General features: G+C 46.7%; 1 protein-coding gene across 8 annotated transcripts in view; it reads left to right on the top strand.

Annotated features, from left to right (window-relative positions):
* The window catches only part of MFSD11 (major facilitator superfamily domain containing 11), a 134,664-nt gene that overhangs the window by 40,487 nt on the left and 78,936 nt on the right, over positions 1 to 15,241 (top strand). For 7 of the 8 annotated variants that reach the window (XR_008650811.2, XR_008650809.2, XR_008650808.2 and 4 more), the window contains exon 13: positions 14,562 to 14,677. Coding sequence is in view for 1 of the 8 variants with exons in the window: in XM_055242166.2 (XP_055098141.1) it covers positions 14,562 to 14,588 (27 nt within the window). In the remaining 7 variants the exon portion in view is untranslated. Of the gene's footprint in view, positions 1 to 14,561; positions 14,788 to 15,241 lie in introns of those variants that run through there. The other variant, XM_055242166.2, reaches the window with a different exon arrangement.

Below are 15,241 nucleotides of genomic sequence, written 5' to 3'. Positions count from 1 at the left end.
CCATATGTGTTGGAGAATGACATTTAAATAAATAGCAAAGCTGGGTGTGGTGGTACACCCCTATACTCCCAGCTGCTGGGGAGGCTGAGACAGAAGGATCACTTCAGCCCAGGAGTTTGAGGCTGCAGTGAGCTATGATCACACCACTGCACTCCAGGCTGGGCCACAGAGTGAGACCCTGTCTTGAAAATAATAATAGGCCGGTCGCAGTGGCTCATGCCTGTAATCCCAACACTTTGGGAGGCTGAGGTGGGTGGATCACCTGAGGTCAGGAGTTTGAGACCAGCCTGGCCAACATGGTGAAACTTCATCTCTACTAAAAACACAAAAATGTGTTGGGTTTGGTGGTGCATGCCTGTAATCCTAGCTACTAGGGAGGCTGAGGTAAGAGAATTCGCTTGAACCTGGGAGGCGGAGGTTGCAGTGAGCCGAGATCATGCCATTGCACTCCAGCCTGGGTGACAAGAGCAAAACTCCATCTCAAAAAAAATAAAAAAAATAAAAAAAATAAAGAAAACAAAAGAAAATAATAATAATGATAATTTTTTAAAATAATGAAAAATAGCAAGATGCTGAAATGAAATCTTGATTTTGAAAAGATGTTTTCCTCTGTAAATGTTTCATTTGATAAGTTTTCTTACCTTGTAGCTCATAGCAAGGCGTGGCTAATTAAGTATTATGAAATAAGGTAAAAATTGTCGTAAGTCTTTTTAAAAATTACTTATTTATTTAGAGATGGAGTCTCACTCTGTCACCCAGGCTAGAGTGCAGTGGTGCGATCTCAGCTCACTGCAACCTCTGCCTCCTGGGTTCAAGCAATTTTCATTCTTTAGCCTCCCAACTAGCTAGGATTACAGGCATGTGCCACCACACCTGGCTAATTTTTGTATTTTTCGTAGAGATGGGGTTTCACCATGTTGGCCAGGCTGGTCTGGAACTCCTGACCTCAGGTGATCTACCCACCTCGGCCTCCCAAAGTGCTGGGATTACAGGGGTGAGCCACCATGCCAGGTCCTTTAAGTCTTAAGAACAGGAATCTAACATCTGTAACAACAAAAACGTTGAAAAAGACAAACATATTTACTGAGGGAGGACTATTGCTAGCAATTTTCCTGGAAGATGCAATGCAGAAAACCCCAAACAAACCTGGAGTGAGATCTGAGCTGCGTCATCAGGCCAGCGTCACACCGTCATTTATGTGTCCTCCTCGAGCAGTGCCAGTCTATCATCCTGTGTGCGGGAATGGAACATAACTATTTGGGGAGATATTGAAATGGAAGTGTTAACTTCCCTCCATAAGAGCTCACTTAAATTTTTTTTTTTTTATTGAAATCAAATCCAGAAACCATAAAAATGTCCCATTTTAAAGTGTACATTCACAAGGTTGCATAACCACAACAATGATCTAATTCCAGGACATTTTATCACCCCAAAAAGCAGTCGCTGCCTGTCAGCAGTCATTCTCATCTGGCATGGCAACCATGAATCTACTTTCTGTCTCTATAGATTTGCTTATTTTGAACATTTCATGTAAATGAGAGAGCTCAGTTTTTTTTTTTTTTTCTTTTCAAATTTTTGTAGAGACAGAGTCTCCCTATGTTGCTCAGGCTGGTCTTGAACTCGTGGGCTTAAGCGATCTTCTCGCCATGGCCTCGCAAAGTGCTGGGGGATTACAAGCAAGAGCCACTGTGCCTAGCAAGAGCTCACTTTTTTTGTTGTTGTTTTTTGGTGGTTGTGTGTGTTTTTTGTTGTTTTTTTTTTTTTGAGACAGCGTCTCACTCATCCAGGCTAGAGTGCAGTGGCGCAATCTTGGCTCACTGCAACCTCCACCTCCCAGGTTCAAGTGATTCTCCTGCCTCAGCCTCCTGAGTAGCTGGGATTACAAGCATGTGCCACCACGCCTGGCTGATTTTTGTATTTTTACTAGAGACGGGGTTTCACCATGTTGGTCAGACTCGTCTCGAACTCCTGACCTCATGATCCGCCTGCCTCAGCCTCCCAAAGTGCTGGGATTACAGACAGGCGTTAGCCACTGCGCCCAGCGGTTCCAGATTTTGAAGTTCTGGTTTTCCTTTTTGAAGCTGATACAACCTCCATTGGCTTAGTTGATCTTATATAAATAATTTACAAATGGCCTTTTAGACTTAACAGTAGTGATTTGTTATCTCTTTAAGCACATTATTTATCAAGGTGTATTAGTTTTCTAATGTGCCATAACAAATTACCCCAAAACGTAGCCACTTAAAATAACACACATCTATTTCATCACAGTTTCTGTGGGTCAGGAATCTGGGCATGGCTGAGCTGAGTCCTGGGCTCAGTGTCTCTCCAGGCTGCAGTGAAGGTGTGTTCCAGGCTTCACTGGGGGAGGGCCTGCTTCTCTGCTCACTCATGTAGTTGTTGCAGGAGTCAGTTCCTCACAGGCTGTCAGGCTAAGGATCTTGGTTTCTTATGGCTATTGGCTAAAGATCGCCCTCTACCCTTCGTCATGCTACGGAGTAGTCCTCAGGGCAGCCTACAACATGGCAGCTGTCTCCATCAAAGGACACAAGCAAGGACAGCCGGAGAGAGCGAGAGCAAGACAGAAGCTGCAGTCTCTCATAACGTCATCACTGTTGCACTCTGTCTGTTAGGTGCCAGTCAGTAGTTCCAGCCTATCCTCGGGGAGAGAATTAGTGGGGAGCATCTTACAAGGCTGCCCACCTTGTCACCTGTCACACTGAGACTTACATGGAAGGCGACAACTGGGTCCTGTATTCCCAAGCCTCGCATTCTCCAGGCCCTTGCTCTGTTTGCTTATAATGGATGTGTACAACCGTGCTGGCAGAAAGAGGTGAAGCCACGTCTGTTAATGACACTGAGAATTTTAATCTGAGGAAGCCATGGCATCTTGTCACCCCTAGGATTCCTGGTGATTATTGTCAAAAGGGAAAGGAAATGAAGGGCTGTGTGCAGTATGGCAGGAACCCAACTTTTCCTAGGCTGCCTCCTACTTGCTTTGTGCCATAGTATTCATTTTCAGTTTTGTACTCGCTTTCTTGTTAGAGACAGGGTCTCGCTTTGCTGCCCAGGCAGGATCACAGTGGCACAATCATGGCTCACTGCAGCTTCGATGTCTTGGGCTCAAGCAATATTCCTGCCTCAGTCTCCCAAGTAGCTAGGACCACAGGCATGTACCACCATGCCTGGATAATTTTTTTTTTTTTTGTAAAGACAGTGTCTTATTATCTTGCCCAGGCTGGCCTCGAACTCCTGGACTCCAGTGATCTTCCTGCCTCGGCCTTCCAAAATGCTGGGATTACAGAAATGAGCTACTATGCTTTTGTTTCTCCCCCCCCCCCCCGCCCCCGTGGGGAGTTTGTTTTGCTTTATTCGGTTCTTTTTTATTTTTAGTTTTAGTTTTAGTTTTTGAGATGGAATTTCACTCGTCACCCAGGCTGGAGTGCAATGGCGCGATCTCGGCTCACTGCAACCTCTGCCTCCTGGGTTCAAGCGATTCTTTTGCCTTAGCTTCCCAAGTAGCTGGGACTACAGGCATGTGCCACCACACCCAGCTAATTTTGTATTTATAGTAGAGATGGGGTTTCTCCAAGTTGGTCAGGCTGGTCTTGAACTTCCAACCTCAAGTGATCCGCCTCCCAAAGTGCTGGGATTATAGGCGTGAGCCACCGTGCCCAGCCTTTTTTTTTTTTTTTTTTTTTTGAGACAGAGTCTCGCTCTCTCACCCAGGCTGTAGTGCAGTGGTGCAATCTCGGCTCACTGCAACCTCCACATCCCGGGTTCAAGCAATTCTCCTGCCTCAGCCTCCCGAGTAGCTGGGACTACAGGTGCACACCACCATGCCCGGCTAATTTTTGTATTTTTTAGTAGAGACGGGGCTTCACCATGTTGGCCAGGCTGGTCTCGAACTCTTGACCTCATGATCCGCCCACCTCAGCTTCCCAAAGTGCCGGGATTACAGGCATGAGCCCACCATGCCGAGCTGCTTTTAATTCAGTTCTTGTGTGTATAGTTTTGATCTTGGTTGACTCTTTAGATGACCGGATAACATTGTCATCTTTTAAATTCTTTGCATTACTTGAGTTAAAGATGAAATGTGGGGCCAGACACAGTGGCTCACGCCTATAATCATAACACTTTGGGAGGCCGAGGCAGGCAGATCACAAGGTCAAGAGTTTGAGACCAGCCTGGCCAATATGGTGAAACCCCATCTCTACTAAGAATACAAAAATTAGCGAAGTGTGGTGGCAGGAGCCTGTAATCCCAGCTACTCGGGAAGCTGAGGCAGGAGAATTGCTTGAACCCGGGAGGCGGAGGTTGCAGTGAGCCAAGATCACGCCACTGCACTCCAGCTCAAAAAAAAAAAAAAGAAATGTGACAATGAAATAAAGAGTTTAATTTTTATGCTTGTCTTATATATGCTGTTCAAAACTTTTGTCTTCATACTTGTAGCTAAGTAAATGCTGTAGCTGGGTCTCCCATGGGTGTGTGCTTGTTTGTGTGTGTGGATGTCCCGCTCTTTTATTGCAAGTTTCGTATTGTCTATATTTAGATTTGGTTTAGACCTTGAGCAACATTTATTGAACCACAGGTGTTTTCTCTGTGAGTATGAAAACATTCTCCCCTCCCCTCCTGAGTTTTCCCATACCCCAACTTGAAGGCCTTTAAACCAGGGCTTTGGCTGCCCACACAGAGGATTTCTTTCCTCTAGGAGTTTTTGTTGGTTGGTTGGTTTGTTGTTTGTTGACTTATAGTAAGTCTCTTGGGGGTCTTTTGTTTTTTGAGACGGAGTTTCGCTCTTGTTGCCCAGGCTGGAGTGCAATGGCACAGTCTTGGTTCACTGCAACTTCTGCCTCCCGGGTACAAGCGATTCTCCTGCCTCAGCCTCCCGAGTAGCTGGGATTACAGATGCCTGCCACCACGCCCAGCCTATTTATTTTTTGTATTTTTAGTGGAGATGGGATTTCACCATGTTGGCCAGGCTGGTCTCGAACTCCTGAGCTCAGGTGATCTGCCTGCCTTGGCCTCCCAAAGTGCTGGTATTACAGGCGTGAGCCTGTACCGACCACCCCCTTGAGAGTTTTTAAGTTCTTAAAATACAAATAAGTCCCCATTAATAGTCAATTTTTTTGGATCCTCACACCCGTTGGGATGGCTGCTATCCAAAAAAAAAAGAAAAAAGAAAGGTATTGGCAAAGGGTGTGGAGAAATTGAAACCTTCATGCACTGTGTGTGGAAATGTACAATGGTGAAGCCACTGGGAAAACAGTATGGCAGTTCCTCAAAAAACTAGAAATACCATGTGATCCAATAATTTCACTTCTGGGTATATACATAAAAGAGTTAAAAGCAGACTTGAAGCAACATTTGTACACCCATTTTCATAGCTGCATTATTCACAGTAGCCAAAAAGTCGAAACAACTCAAGTTATTCATCCATAGAAGAATGGATAAACAGGCCAGGCACGGTGGCTCACGCCTGTAATCCCAGCACTTTGGGAGGCTGAGGCAGGCAGATCATGAGGTCAAGAGATCGAGACCATCCTGGCCAACATGGTGAAACCCCATCTCTACTAAAAATACAAAAATTAGCTGGGCATGGTGGCACTGCCTGTAGTCCCAGCTACTTGGGAGGCTGAGGCAGGAGAATCGCTTGAACCTGGGAGGCAGAGGTTGCAGTGAGCTGAGATCGTGCTACTGCACTCCAGTCTGGCGACAGAGTGAGACTCCATCTCAAAAAAAAAAAAAAAAAGAATGGATTAAAAAAATGTGGTTTCTCCATGTGATGGAATAGTATTCAGCCTTAAAAGACAGTTATCCTCAGGCTGGGTATGGTGGCTCACACCTGTAATTCCAGCACTTTGGGAGGCTGAGGTGGGTGGATCACTTGAGGTCAGGAGTTTTAGACCAGCCTGGCTGGCCAACATGGTGTAACCCTGTCTCTACTAAAAATACAAAAATTAGTTGGGTGTGGTGGCATGTGCCTGTAATCCTAGCTAATCAGGAGGCCGAGGCAGGAGAATCGCTGAAACCCAGGAGACAGAGGTTACATCAAGCAGAGATCATACCACTGCACTCCAGCCTGAGAAATAGAGTGAGACTCCGTCTCAAAAAAGAAAAAAAAAGTTACTCTCAACAAACTAAAAATAGAATTACATATGATCCAACAGTTTCACTCTGGGCATATACACAAAATAGTTGAAAGGGTCTCAGAGATACTTGTTCACCCACATTCACTGCAGCATTATTCACAATTACCTAACAGTGGGAAAAAACTAAATCTTCATCAGTGGATGTAACAAAACGTATGTCCATACAATGAAGTATGATTCAGCCTTAAAAGGAAGGAAATTTGGGCACATGCTACAACATAGATGGACCTTGAGGATATTATCATGCTGAGTGAGATTAGCCAGTCACACAAAGACAAATACTGCTTGATTTCATTTATATAAGGTACCTAGAGTAGACAAATTCATGGAGTCAGATGTAGAATGGTGGGCTGGTGGGGGCGGAAGAGTGGGAAGGTAGTGTTTATTGTCTTCAATTTTTTATTTTTGAGGCAGGGTCTTGCTCTGTCACCCAGGCTGGAGTGCAGTGGCACAAACATAGCTCATTGCAACCTCCAACTCCTGGCCTCAAGCAGTCCTCCCACCTCAGCCTCCCAAGTAGCTTGGGACCACAGGCGCATCCCACCACACTCAGGTAATTTTTTTGTATTTTTTGTAAAGACAGGGTTTCACCATGTTGCCAGGCTGGTCCTGAACTCTTAGAATCAAGTGATCCACCCACTTCGGCCTCCCAAAGTGCTGGGATTACAGACATGAGCCACTGTGCCTGGCCTAGTGTTTAATGAGTACAAAGTTTCTGTTGTGCAAGATGAGTTCTGGAGATGGGCAGTGGTGATGGTTGCACAGCATTATAATGTATTTAATACCACTGAACTGTACACTTCAAAATGGTTAAGATGGTAAATTTTATGAGTATTTTATAACAATTAACGGCTAGGCATGGTGGCTCCTGTCTATAATCCCAGCACTTTGGGAGGCCAACGCGGGTGGATCACCTGAGGTCAGGAGTTTGAGAACAGCCTGGCCAACGTGGTGAAATCCCGTCTCTTAAAAATACAAAAATTAGCTGGGCGTGGTGGTGAGCACCTGTAATCCTACTCGAGAGGCCGAGGCATGAAGGCGGAGGTTGCAGTGATCCGAGATCAAGCCACTGCACTCCAGCGTAGGCAGCAGAGCAAGACTCCGTCTCAAAAAAAAAAAAAAAAAAAAAAAGAGGTGTTCCTTCAGTACCTGAGACACAAGCACTCTTGGAGCTCTTCCAAATTTTTTTTTTTTTTTTTGAGATGTAGTATTGCTCTGTCACCCTGGCTGGAGTGCAGTGGCAGGATCTCAGCTCACTGCAACCTCCGCCTCCTCGGTTCAAGCAATTCTCCTGTCTCAGCCTCCCAAGTAGCTGGGATTAAAGGTGTGCACCAAGGTGCCCGGCTAATTTTTGTATTTTTGGTAGAGACAGGGTTTCGCCATGTTGGCCAGGCTGGTCTCGAACTGACCTCAAGTGATCTGCCCGCCTCAGCCTCCCAAAGTGCTGGGATTACAGGCATAAGCTACCGCGCCTGGCTGAATCTTAACAGATATCAAAGGGTAACAGGATGTGAGTGATTTCTTTTTTTTTGAGATGGAGTTTCACTCTTGTCGCCCAGGCTGGAGTGCAGTGGTGCAGTCTCGACTCACTGCAACCTCCGCCTCCCGGGTTCAAGCGATTTTCCTGCCTCAGCCTCCCAAGTAGCTGGGATTACAGGTGCCCACCACCACACCCAGCTAATTTTTTGTATTTTTAGTAGAGACGGGGTTTCACCGTGTTGGCCAGGCTGGTCTCGAACTCCTGACCTCAGGTGATCCTCCCACCTCAGCCTCCCAAACTGCTGAGATTACAGGCGTGAGCCACTGCGCCTGACCAGATGTGAGTGATTTCAATAGAACACGGACATCCTTCCTTAATTTCTCAAACTGAGAGATTCATTATGTAATTGAAAGAAAATATTCTTTGCAATATGGCCTAAATGTCTAGTTCTGTTACTTTTGGTCGTCCAAGAAAATGAAAGGCTTGATCAAGCTGGATCAAATTCCAGCCATATGGTTGGGTAAATATAATACTATGAGCTTTTGTTATATAATCAGCAGTGAAATGACTGAAAACCAAAAATAAAACCCTATCCCCCCAACCCCAAACTGACTGAACAGACCCCTTAATGGGCCAAGAGGATGCTAGAGAAACCTCAAAACAATTCCCAGCCATGACCAGGAAAGAAGGTCGGCTGCCTTATTATACCCACCTTTTTCGGAGTTTAGGCACAACTGACCAGCATTAACATTAAAATAGCAATCATAATGAGAGGTGGCAGCGTGCTGGCAGTCCTCACAGCCCTCGCTTGCTCTCGGTGCCTCCTCTGCCTGGCGGCACTTGAGGAGCTTCCACTTTGGCAGCACTTGAAGAGCCTTCAGCCCACCGCTGCACTGTGGGAGCCCCTTTCTGGGCTAGCCAAGGCGGGAGCCGGCTCCCTCAGCTTGCAGGGAGATGTGGAGGGAGAGGTGTGAGCGGGAACCAGGGCTGCATGCAGCACTTGCGGGCCGGCTGGAGTTCCAGGTGGGCATGGGCTTGGCGGGACCCCTACTCAGAGCAGCCGGCTGGCCCTGCCGGCCCTGGGCAGTGAGGGGCTTAGCACCCAGGCCAGCGGCTGCGTAGGGTGTACTGGGTCCCCCAGCAGTGCCGACACACCGGCACTGTGCTCGATTTCTCACTGGACCTTAGCTGCCTTCCCGTGGGGCAGGGCTCGGGACCTGCAGCCCGCCATGCCTGAGCCTCCCACCCCTTCCATGGGCTCCTATGCGGCCTGAGCCTCCCCGACGAACACCAACCCCTGCTCCACGGTGCCCAGTCCCATTGACCACCCAAGGGCTGAGGAGTGTGAGCGCACGGCGCGGGACTGGCAGGCAGCTCCACCTGCAACCCCAGTGCAGGATCCACTGGGTGAAGCCAGCTGGGCTCCTGAGTCTGGTGGAGATGTGGAGAACCTTTATGTCTAGCTCAAGGATTGTAAATACACCAATCGGCACTCTGTATCTAGCTCAAAGTTTGCAGACACACCAATCAGCACCCTGTGTCTAGCTCAGGGTTTGTGAATGCACCAATTGACACTCTGTATCTAGCTGCTCTGGTGGGGCCTTGGAGAACCTTTATGTCTAGCTCAAGGTTTGTAAATGCACCAATCGGCACTCTGTATCTAGCTCAACGTTTGTGAACACACCAATCAGCACCCTGTGTCTAGCTCAGGGTTTGTGAATGCTCCAATCAACACTCTGTATCTAGCTGCTCTGGTGGGGCCTTGGAGAACCTTTATGTCAATACTCTGTATCTAACTGATCCTATGGGGACGCGGAGAACCTTTATGTCTAGCTCAGCGATGGTAAACGCACCAATCAGCGCCCTGTCAAAACTGACTACTCGGCTCTACCAATCAGCAGGACGTGGGTGGGGCCAGATAAGAGAATAAAAGCAGGCTGCCCGAGCCAGCAGTGGCAACCCGCTCAGGTCCCCTTCCACACTGTGGAAGCTTTGTTCTTTCGCTCTTTGCCAAGAATCTTGCTACTGCTCACTGTTTGGGTCCACACTGCTTTTATGAGCTGTAACACTCACCGTGAAGTTCTGCAGCTTCAGTCCTGAGCCAGCGAGACCACGAATCCACCAGAAGGAAGAAACTCTGAACACATCTGAACAACAGAAGGAACAAACTCCAGACACGCCACCTTAAGAGCTGTAACACTCACCGTGAGGGTCCGCGGCTTCATTCTTGAAGTGAGTGAGACCAAGAACCCACCAATTCTGGACACAATAAGACTGACAGAACAGACTCTGTAGCAATAAGATAGCAAATTCCAACCTGACTCTGGCATAGCATCACACGACAGATAGGAGACCTGAGGGAAATACAAATATTTTACCCCCAAATACATTTTTTTTTTTTTTTTTTTTTGAGACAGGAGTCTCGCTGTGTTACCCTGGGTGGAGTGAAGTGGCCTGTCACCAGGCTGCAATGCAGTGGCATGATCTCGGCTCACTGCAAGCTCCGCCTCCCAGGTTCAAGAGATTCTCATGCCTCAGTCTCCTGTGTAGCTGGATTTACAGTCACGCGCCACCACACCTGGCTAATTTTTTGTGTTTTTAGTAGAGACAAGGTGTTGCCATGTTGCCCAGGCTGGTTTCAAACTCCTGAGCTCAGGCAGTCCAACCACCTCAGCCTCCCAAAATGCTAGGATTACAGGTGTAAGACACCATGCCCAGCCCAAAATATATATGTATATATTTTGTTGTTTTGAGACAGAGTCTTGCTGTGTCACCCAGGCTGGAGTGCAATGGCATGATCTTGGCTCCATGCAACTGCCGCCTACCAAGTTCAAGCAATTCTTCTGCCTCAACCTCCCAAGCAGCTGGGATTACAGGTGCCTGCCACCACGCCCGGCTAATTTTTGTATTTTTAGTAGAGACGGGGTTTCGCCATGTTGTCCAGGCTGGTCTTGAACTCCTGACCTCAGGTGATCCAACTGCCTCAGCCTCCCAAGGTGCTGGGATTACAGGCGTGAGCCACTGCACCCGGCCAAAGTTTTTAATAAACTCTTAACTCCTGGCCAGGTGTGGTGACTCATGTCTGTAATCTCAGCACTTTGGGAGGCCGAGGCAGATGGATCACGAGGTCAGGAGTTCGAGACCAGCCTGGCCAACATGGCAAAACCCCATCTCTACTAAAAACAAGAAAAAAATTAGCCAGGCTTGGTGGCACGCACCTGTAGTCCCAGCTACTTGGGAGGCTGAGGCAGGAGAATCACTTGTACCTGGGAGGAGGATTGCACCACTGCTCTCCAGCCTGGGTGACGGGGCGAGACTCCATCTCAATCAATAAATCAATAAATGAGTAATATCGGACGTGGTGGCTCACGCCTGTAAGCCCAGCACTTTGGGAGGCTGAGGTGGGCGCATCACCTGAGGTCAGAAGTTCGAGACCAGCCTGGCCAACATGGTGAAACCCCATCTGTACTAAAAATATAAAAATTAGCTGGGCGTAGTAATGCACACCTGTAATCCCAGCTACTGGGGAGGCTGAGGCAGGAGAATCGCTTGAACCCAGGGGGCGGAGGTTCCAGTGAGCTGAGATCACACCATTGCACTCCAGCCTGGGTGACAGAGTGAGACTTCATCTCAAAAAAATAAAAAAAAAGTTTTAGAGCAGGAATGAAAGGAAGCAAAGTACATTTGGAAGAGGGTCAAGTGGGCAACATAAGAGATCCAAGTGCCCTGTTCAGCCTTGGGCTTGGGGTTTTATACATTGGCATGGTTCCGGGATTTGTGTTTTTCTTCCTTTAATTTTCCCCTTGAGGCAGGCTGTCCCCATGCACAGTGACCTGCCTGCTGAAGTTGTGTGTATGCTCGTTTGAGGCATTTTTCTCTTACCAGTCGAGCATTCCCAGAGGAAGGTCATATGCCAGTTAAACTCCTGTTTTGCCTCCTAGTGCACATGTTTGAACCGACTCGCCTAGCTCCTGAGATCTTATCAGGAAGCTGCTGATCACTAGCTCCAGGTATGTTCTGTTGGGAGACTGCCGGTCCCTGGAACCAGCTGCAACCAATTATCATTTTAGAGACACAGTTTAACAACTGCCTGACCATCACCTGATGGTTGCCTGACGACCTGGTAGGGGCCCTCTCCTGCCCTGCTCAGTTCTGCCTAGCTAATTACCCTAACATATTGATTTATGTCTTGGCCTGCAACTTCTGTCTCCCTAAATGTGTAAAACCAAGCTGTAACTGACCACACTTTCTCAGAACCTCTTGAGATTGTTCTCCCAGCCATGGTCACTCATATTGGCTCAGAATAAACCTCTTTAAATATCCTGCAGAGTTTGGTTTTGTTCATCAACATGGTTGTGAATATGGATTATGTTTATTGGTTAAGAGATAATTAACTTTGAAAAGTTAATGTCTCATTAAAATAAAACATAATTACTTTGCCTTGTTTGTTTGGGTTATTTTGGTTGGGTTTCCAGCATGTAAAATAATTAGACAACTCTTTTCTCTACAACTCACATTTATTTTTTTTCTTTTTCTTTTTTCTTTTCTTTTTTTTTTGAGACAGAGTCTCACTCTGTTGCCCAGGCTAGAGTGCAGTGGCGTGATCTTGGCTCACTGCAACCTCTTCCTCCTGGGTTCAAGGGATCCTCCTGGCTCAGCCTCTTGATGCGTGAGCCACCACACCTGGCTAATTTTTGTATTTTTTAGTAGAGACAAGGTTTCACCATGTTGGCCAGTCTGGTCTCAAATTCCTGACCTCAGGCATGAGCCACCATGCTCAGCCTCATATTTCTTTCTTTCTTTTTTTTTTTTTTTTTTTTTGAGACAGAGTCTCACTCTGTTGCCCAGGCTGGAGGGCATGGAGGGCAATGGCGTGATCACAACTTACTGCAACCTCTGCCTCCTGGGTTCAAGCGATTCTTGTGCCTCAGCCTCCCGAGTAGCTGGAATTACAGGTGCGTGCCACCATACCCACCACAGGTTTTGCCGTGTTGGCCAGGCTGGTCTTGAACTCCTGGGCTCAAGCAATCCACCTGCTTCAGCTTCCCAAAGTGCTGGGATTACAGGCGTGAGCCACCGTGCCTAGCCTAAAACTCATATGTCTTGGTAAATATCGGAAACATATTCCCTAGAAATACTCTAACTCGGCCGGGCGCGATGGCTCACGCCTGTAATCCTAGCACTTTGGGATCACGAGGTCAAGAGATCGAAACCATCCTGGCCAAAATGGTGAAACCCCATCTCTACTAAAAATACAAAAATTAGCCAGGCGTGGTGGCACACGCCTGTAGTCCCAGCTCCTCGGGAGGCTGAGGCAGTAGAATTCCTTGAACCCAGGAGGTGGAGGTTGCAGTGAGCCAAGATCGCACCACTGCACCCCAGCCTGGGCGACAGAGCCAAACTCCATCTCAAAAAAAAAAAAAAAAAGAAATATTCTAACTTGACATTTTGTGTGTTTTGTGTGTTTTTTGGTCCTTGATCAACAATATACTAAATCTTAATACTAGGATGTATATTTGTGTGACGGTAGAAGGTCAAACTTGACCTTCTTTTTAACTTTGTGTGCAAATAGCGTGAGTGTGCCCTGGACACCTCCCTGCAGCATTGGGCTATGATTTACTGGTTTTCTGAGCTTCTATTAAATCTGGAAGTTTTGATGTTCTTACTAAGAGTAGTTCTGCCCTATTTCTGTGTGATAATTTAGAGAACAAGCAGATTGCAGCTTTAGAGAAGTCTAGTCCAGAGGAGGCTCCTTTGAGCATTTATTTTTGACTTCGTTTCAATTCACAGGTCCTCTTTCTTTTTCTTCCTGAAAATGTTGTCAGATCTTTCCAATTCTTCAGTCTTTTTTGTTTACATTCTAAGCCTGTTTAACGTTTTTTTTTAATTGGTTTAGTTCTCTCAGTTTTATATCTTAGAAAGGGATCTTTTGGGATAATTGTCACTGAACCGAAAGCAGTTTGATGACTCATATTGTAGACACTGTGAGAACATGTTGAGGAAAAAACAGATGTTTTCTTCTCTACTTCTTTGTTTGTGGTTGGCGCGCTGGTGAGGTAGCCTGCTGAATCCATGTGCTGTGGGGGAGCCACACGGGGTGTCTGGGCTGGCTGTCCTCCCACAGGTGGCTGCCCCCCAAGTTGTATCCTATTCTGCAGGAAATGATTTTTTTGGCAGCCAGAGCTTGCTCTCCACTAAAGAACATTGCCTTGGCTCTGGCAAACCCTTTGACTTAGGAACCATTTTGGCCTGTCTCATTATTTTGCAGAATGAAGTGCTTTGGGTTTGCTATACAGCTGGTTTTGTTTGTTTGCTTGTTTTTTTTTCTTTTTTCTTTTTTTCCCCTGAGAGATCAGCTCTTTCATTTTATCCCTTTCTGGATCAGAAACCATTGAAACCAGTGAAGAAGAATAGCCCAGTGCAGGGCATTCACATCTATTCAACACTGAGTCGTTAATATGCTAGATGAGCCCAGCACATGTCATACAGTGCCGTGGTGCCCTCCATGGCCTGACCTTCCAAAGCGAACTTTCTCTGCTAGAGACGTCACTAATATATATTGAGTGCTTACCTATATACCAGGCACCCTTTTTTTTTTTTTTTGAGATGGAGTCTCACTATATTGCCCAGGCTGGAGTGCAGTGGCACTATCTTGGCTCACTGCAACCTCCGCCTCTAGGGTTCAAGCGATTCTCCTTCCTCAGCCTCTTGAGTAGCTGGGATTACAGGCTTGCATCACCTTGCCCAGCTAATTTTTGTATTTTTAGTAGAGAGGGGGTTTCACCATGTCGTCCAGGCTGGTCTCGAGCTCCTGACTTCAAGTGATCCACCCATCTCAGCCTCCCAAAGTGTTAGGATTACAGGCATGAGCCACTGCACCCGGTCTAGGCATTCTTTTATTTTTCTTTTCTTTCTTTTTTTTTCCCCAGGCTCTCTTTAAAGCATGTTACAAGTAATTATCAACTAGAAACCATTATACCCATTTTATAGATGAGAAAACCAAGGCACAGAGAGATCAAGTAACATATCCAAGATGGCAGAGCTGGTAAGTACAGATAAGCACCCGCCTAAATTTGTCCATGTCCTGATTGCTGGAACCTGTGAATATGTTAGTTCCATGGTAAGGGGGAATTGAGGTTGCAGGTGCAATTAAGGCTGCTAATCAGCTCACCTTGAGATGGGGAGATTCTCTGGAATTAGCTGAATGGGCCCAATATAATGTCAGGTCCTTACAAATGGAAGATTATCGGGGAACCTGCCCCCAATAGTCATGTAGGTTCTTTTCTATTTTCCTTAAGCGTCCGCTGGGTTGAGAAATAAAGGGACAGAGTACAAAAGAGAGAAATTTTAAAGCTGGGTATCTGGGGGAGACATCACATGTCGGCAGGTTCCATGATGCCCCACAAGCCGCAAAACCATCAAGTTTTTATTAGTGATTTTCAAAGGGAAGGGAGTGTACGAATAGGGTGTGGGTCAAAGAGATCACGTGCTTCACAAGGTAATAGAATATCACAAGGCAAATGGAGGCAGGGCGAGATCACAGGACCACAGGACGGGGCAAAATTAAAATTGCTAATGTAGTTTCGGCACACATTGTCATTGATAACAT

Source organism: Symphalangus syndactylus, chromosome 14, assembly GCF_028878055.3.
Source record: "Symphalangus syndactylus isolate Jambi chromosome 14, NHGRI_mSymSyn1-v2.1_pri, whole genome shotgun sequence".
Classification (NCBI taxonomy): domain Eukaryota; kingdom Metazoa; phylum Chordata; class Mammalia; order Primates; family Hylobatidae; genus Symphalangus; species Symphalangus syndactylus.
Note: the sequence above shows the minus strand (reverse complement) of the source record. Positions and strands in the feature narration are given on the sequence as shown.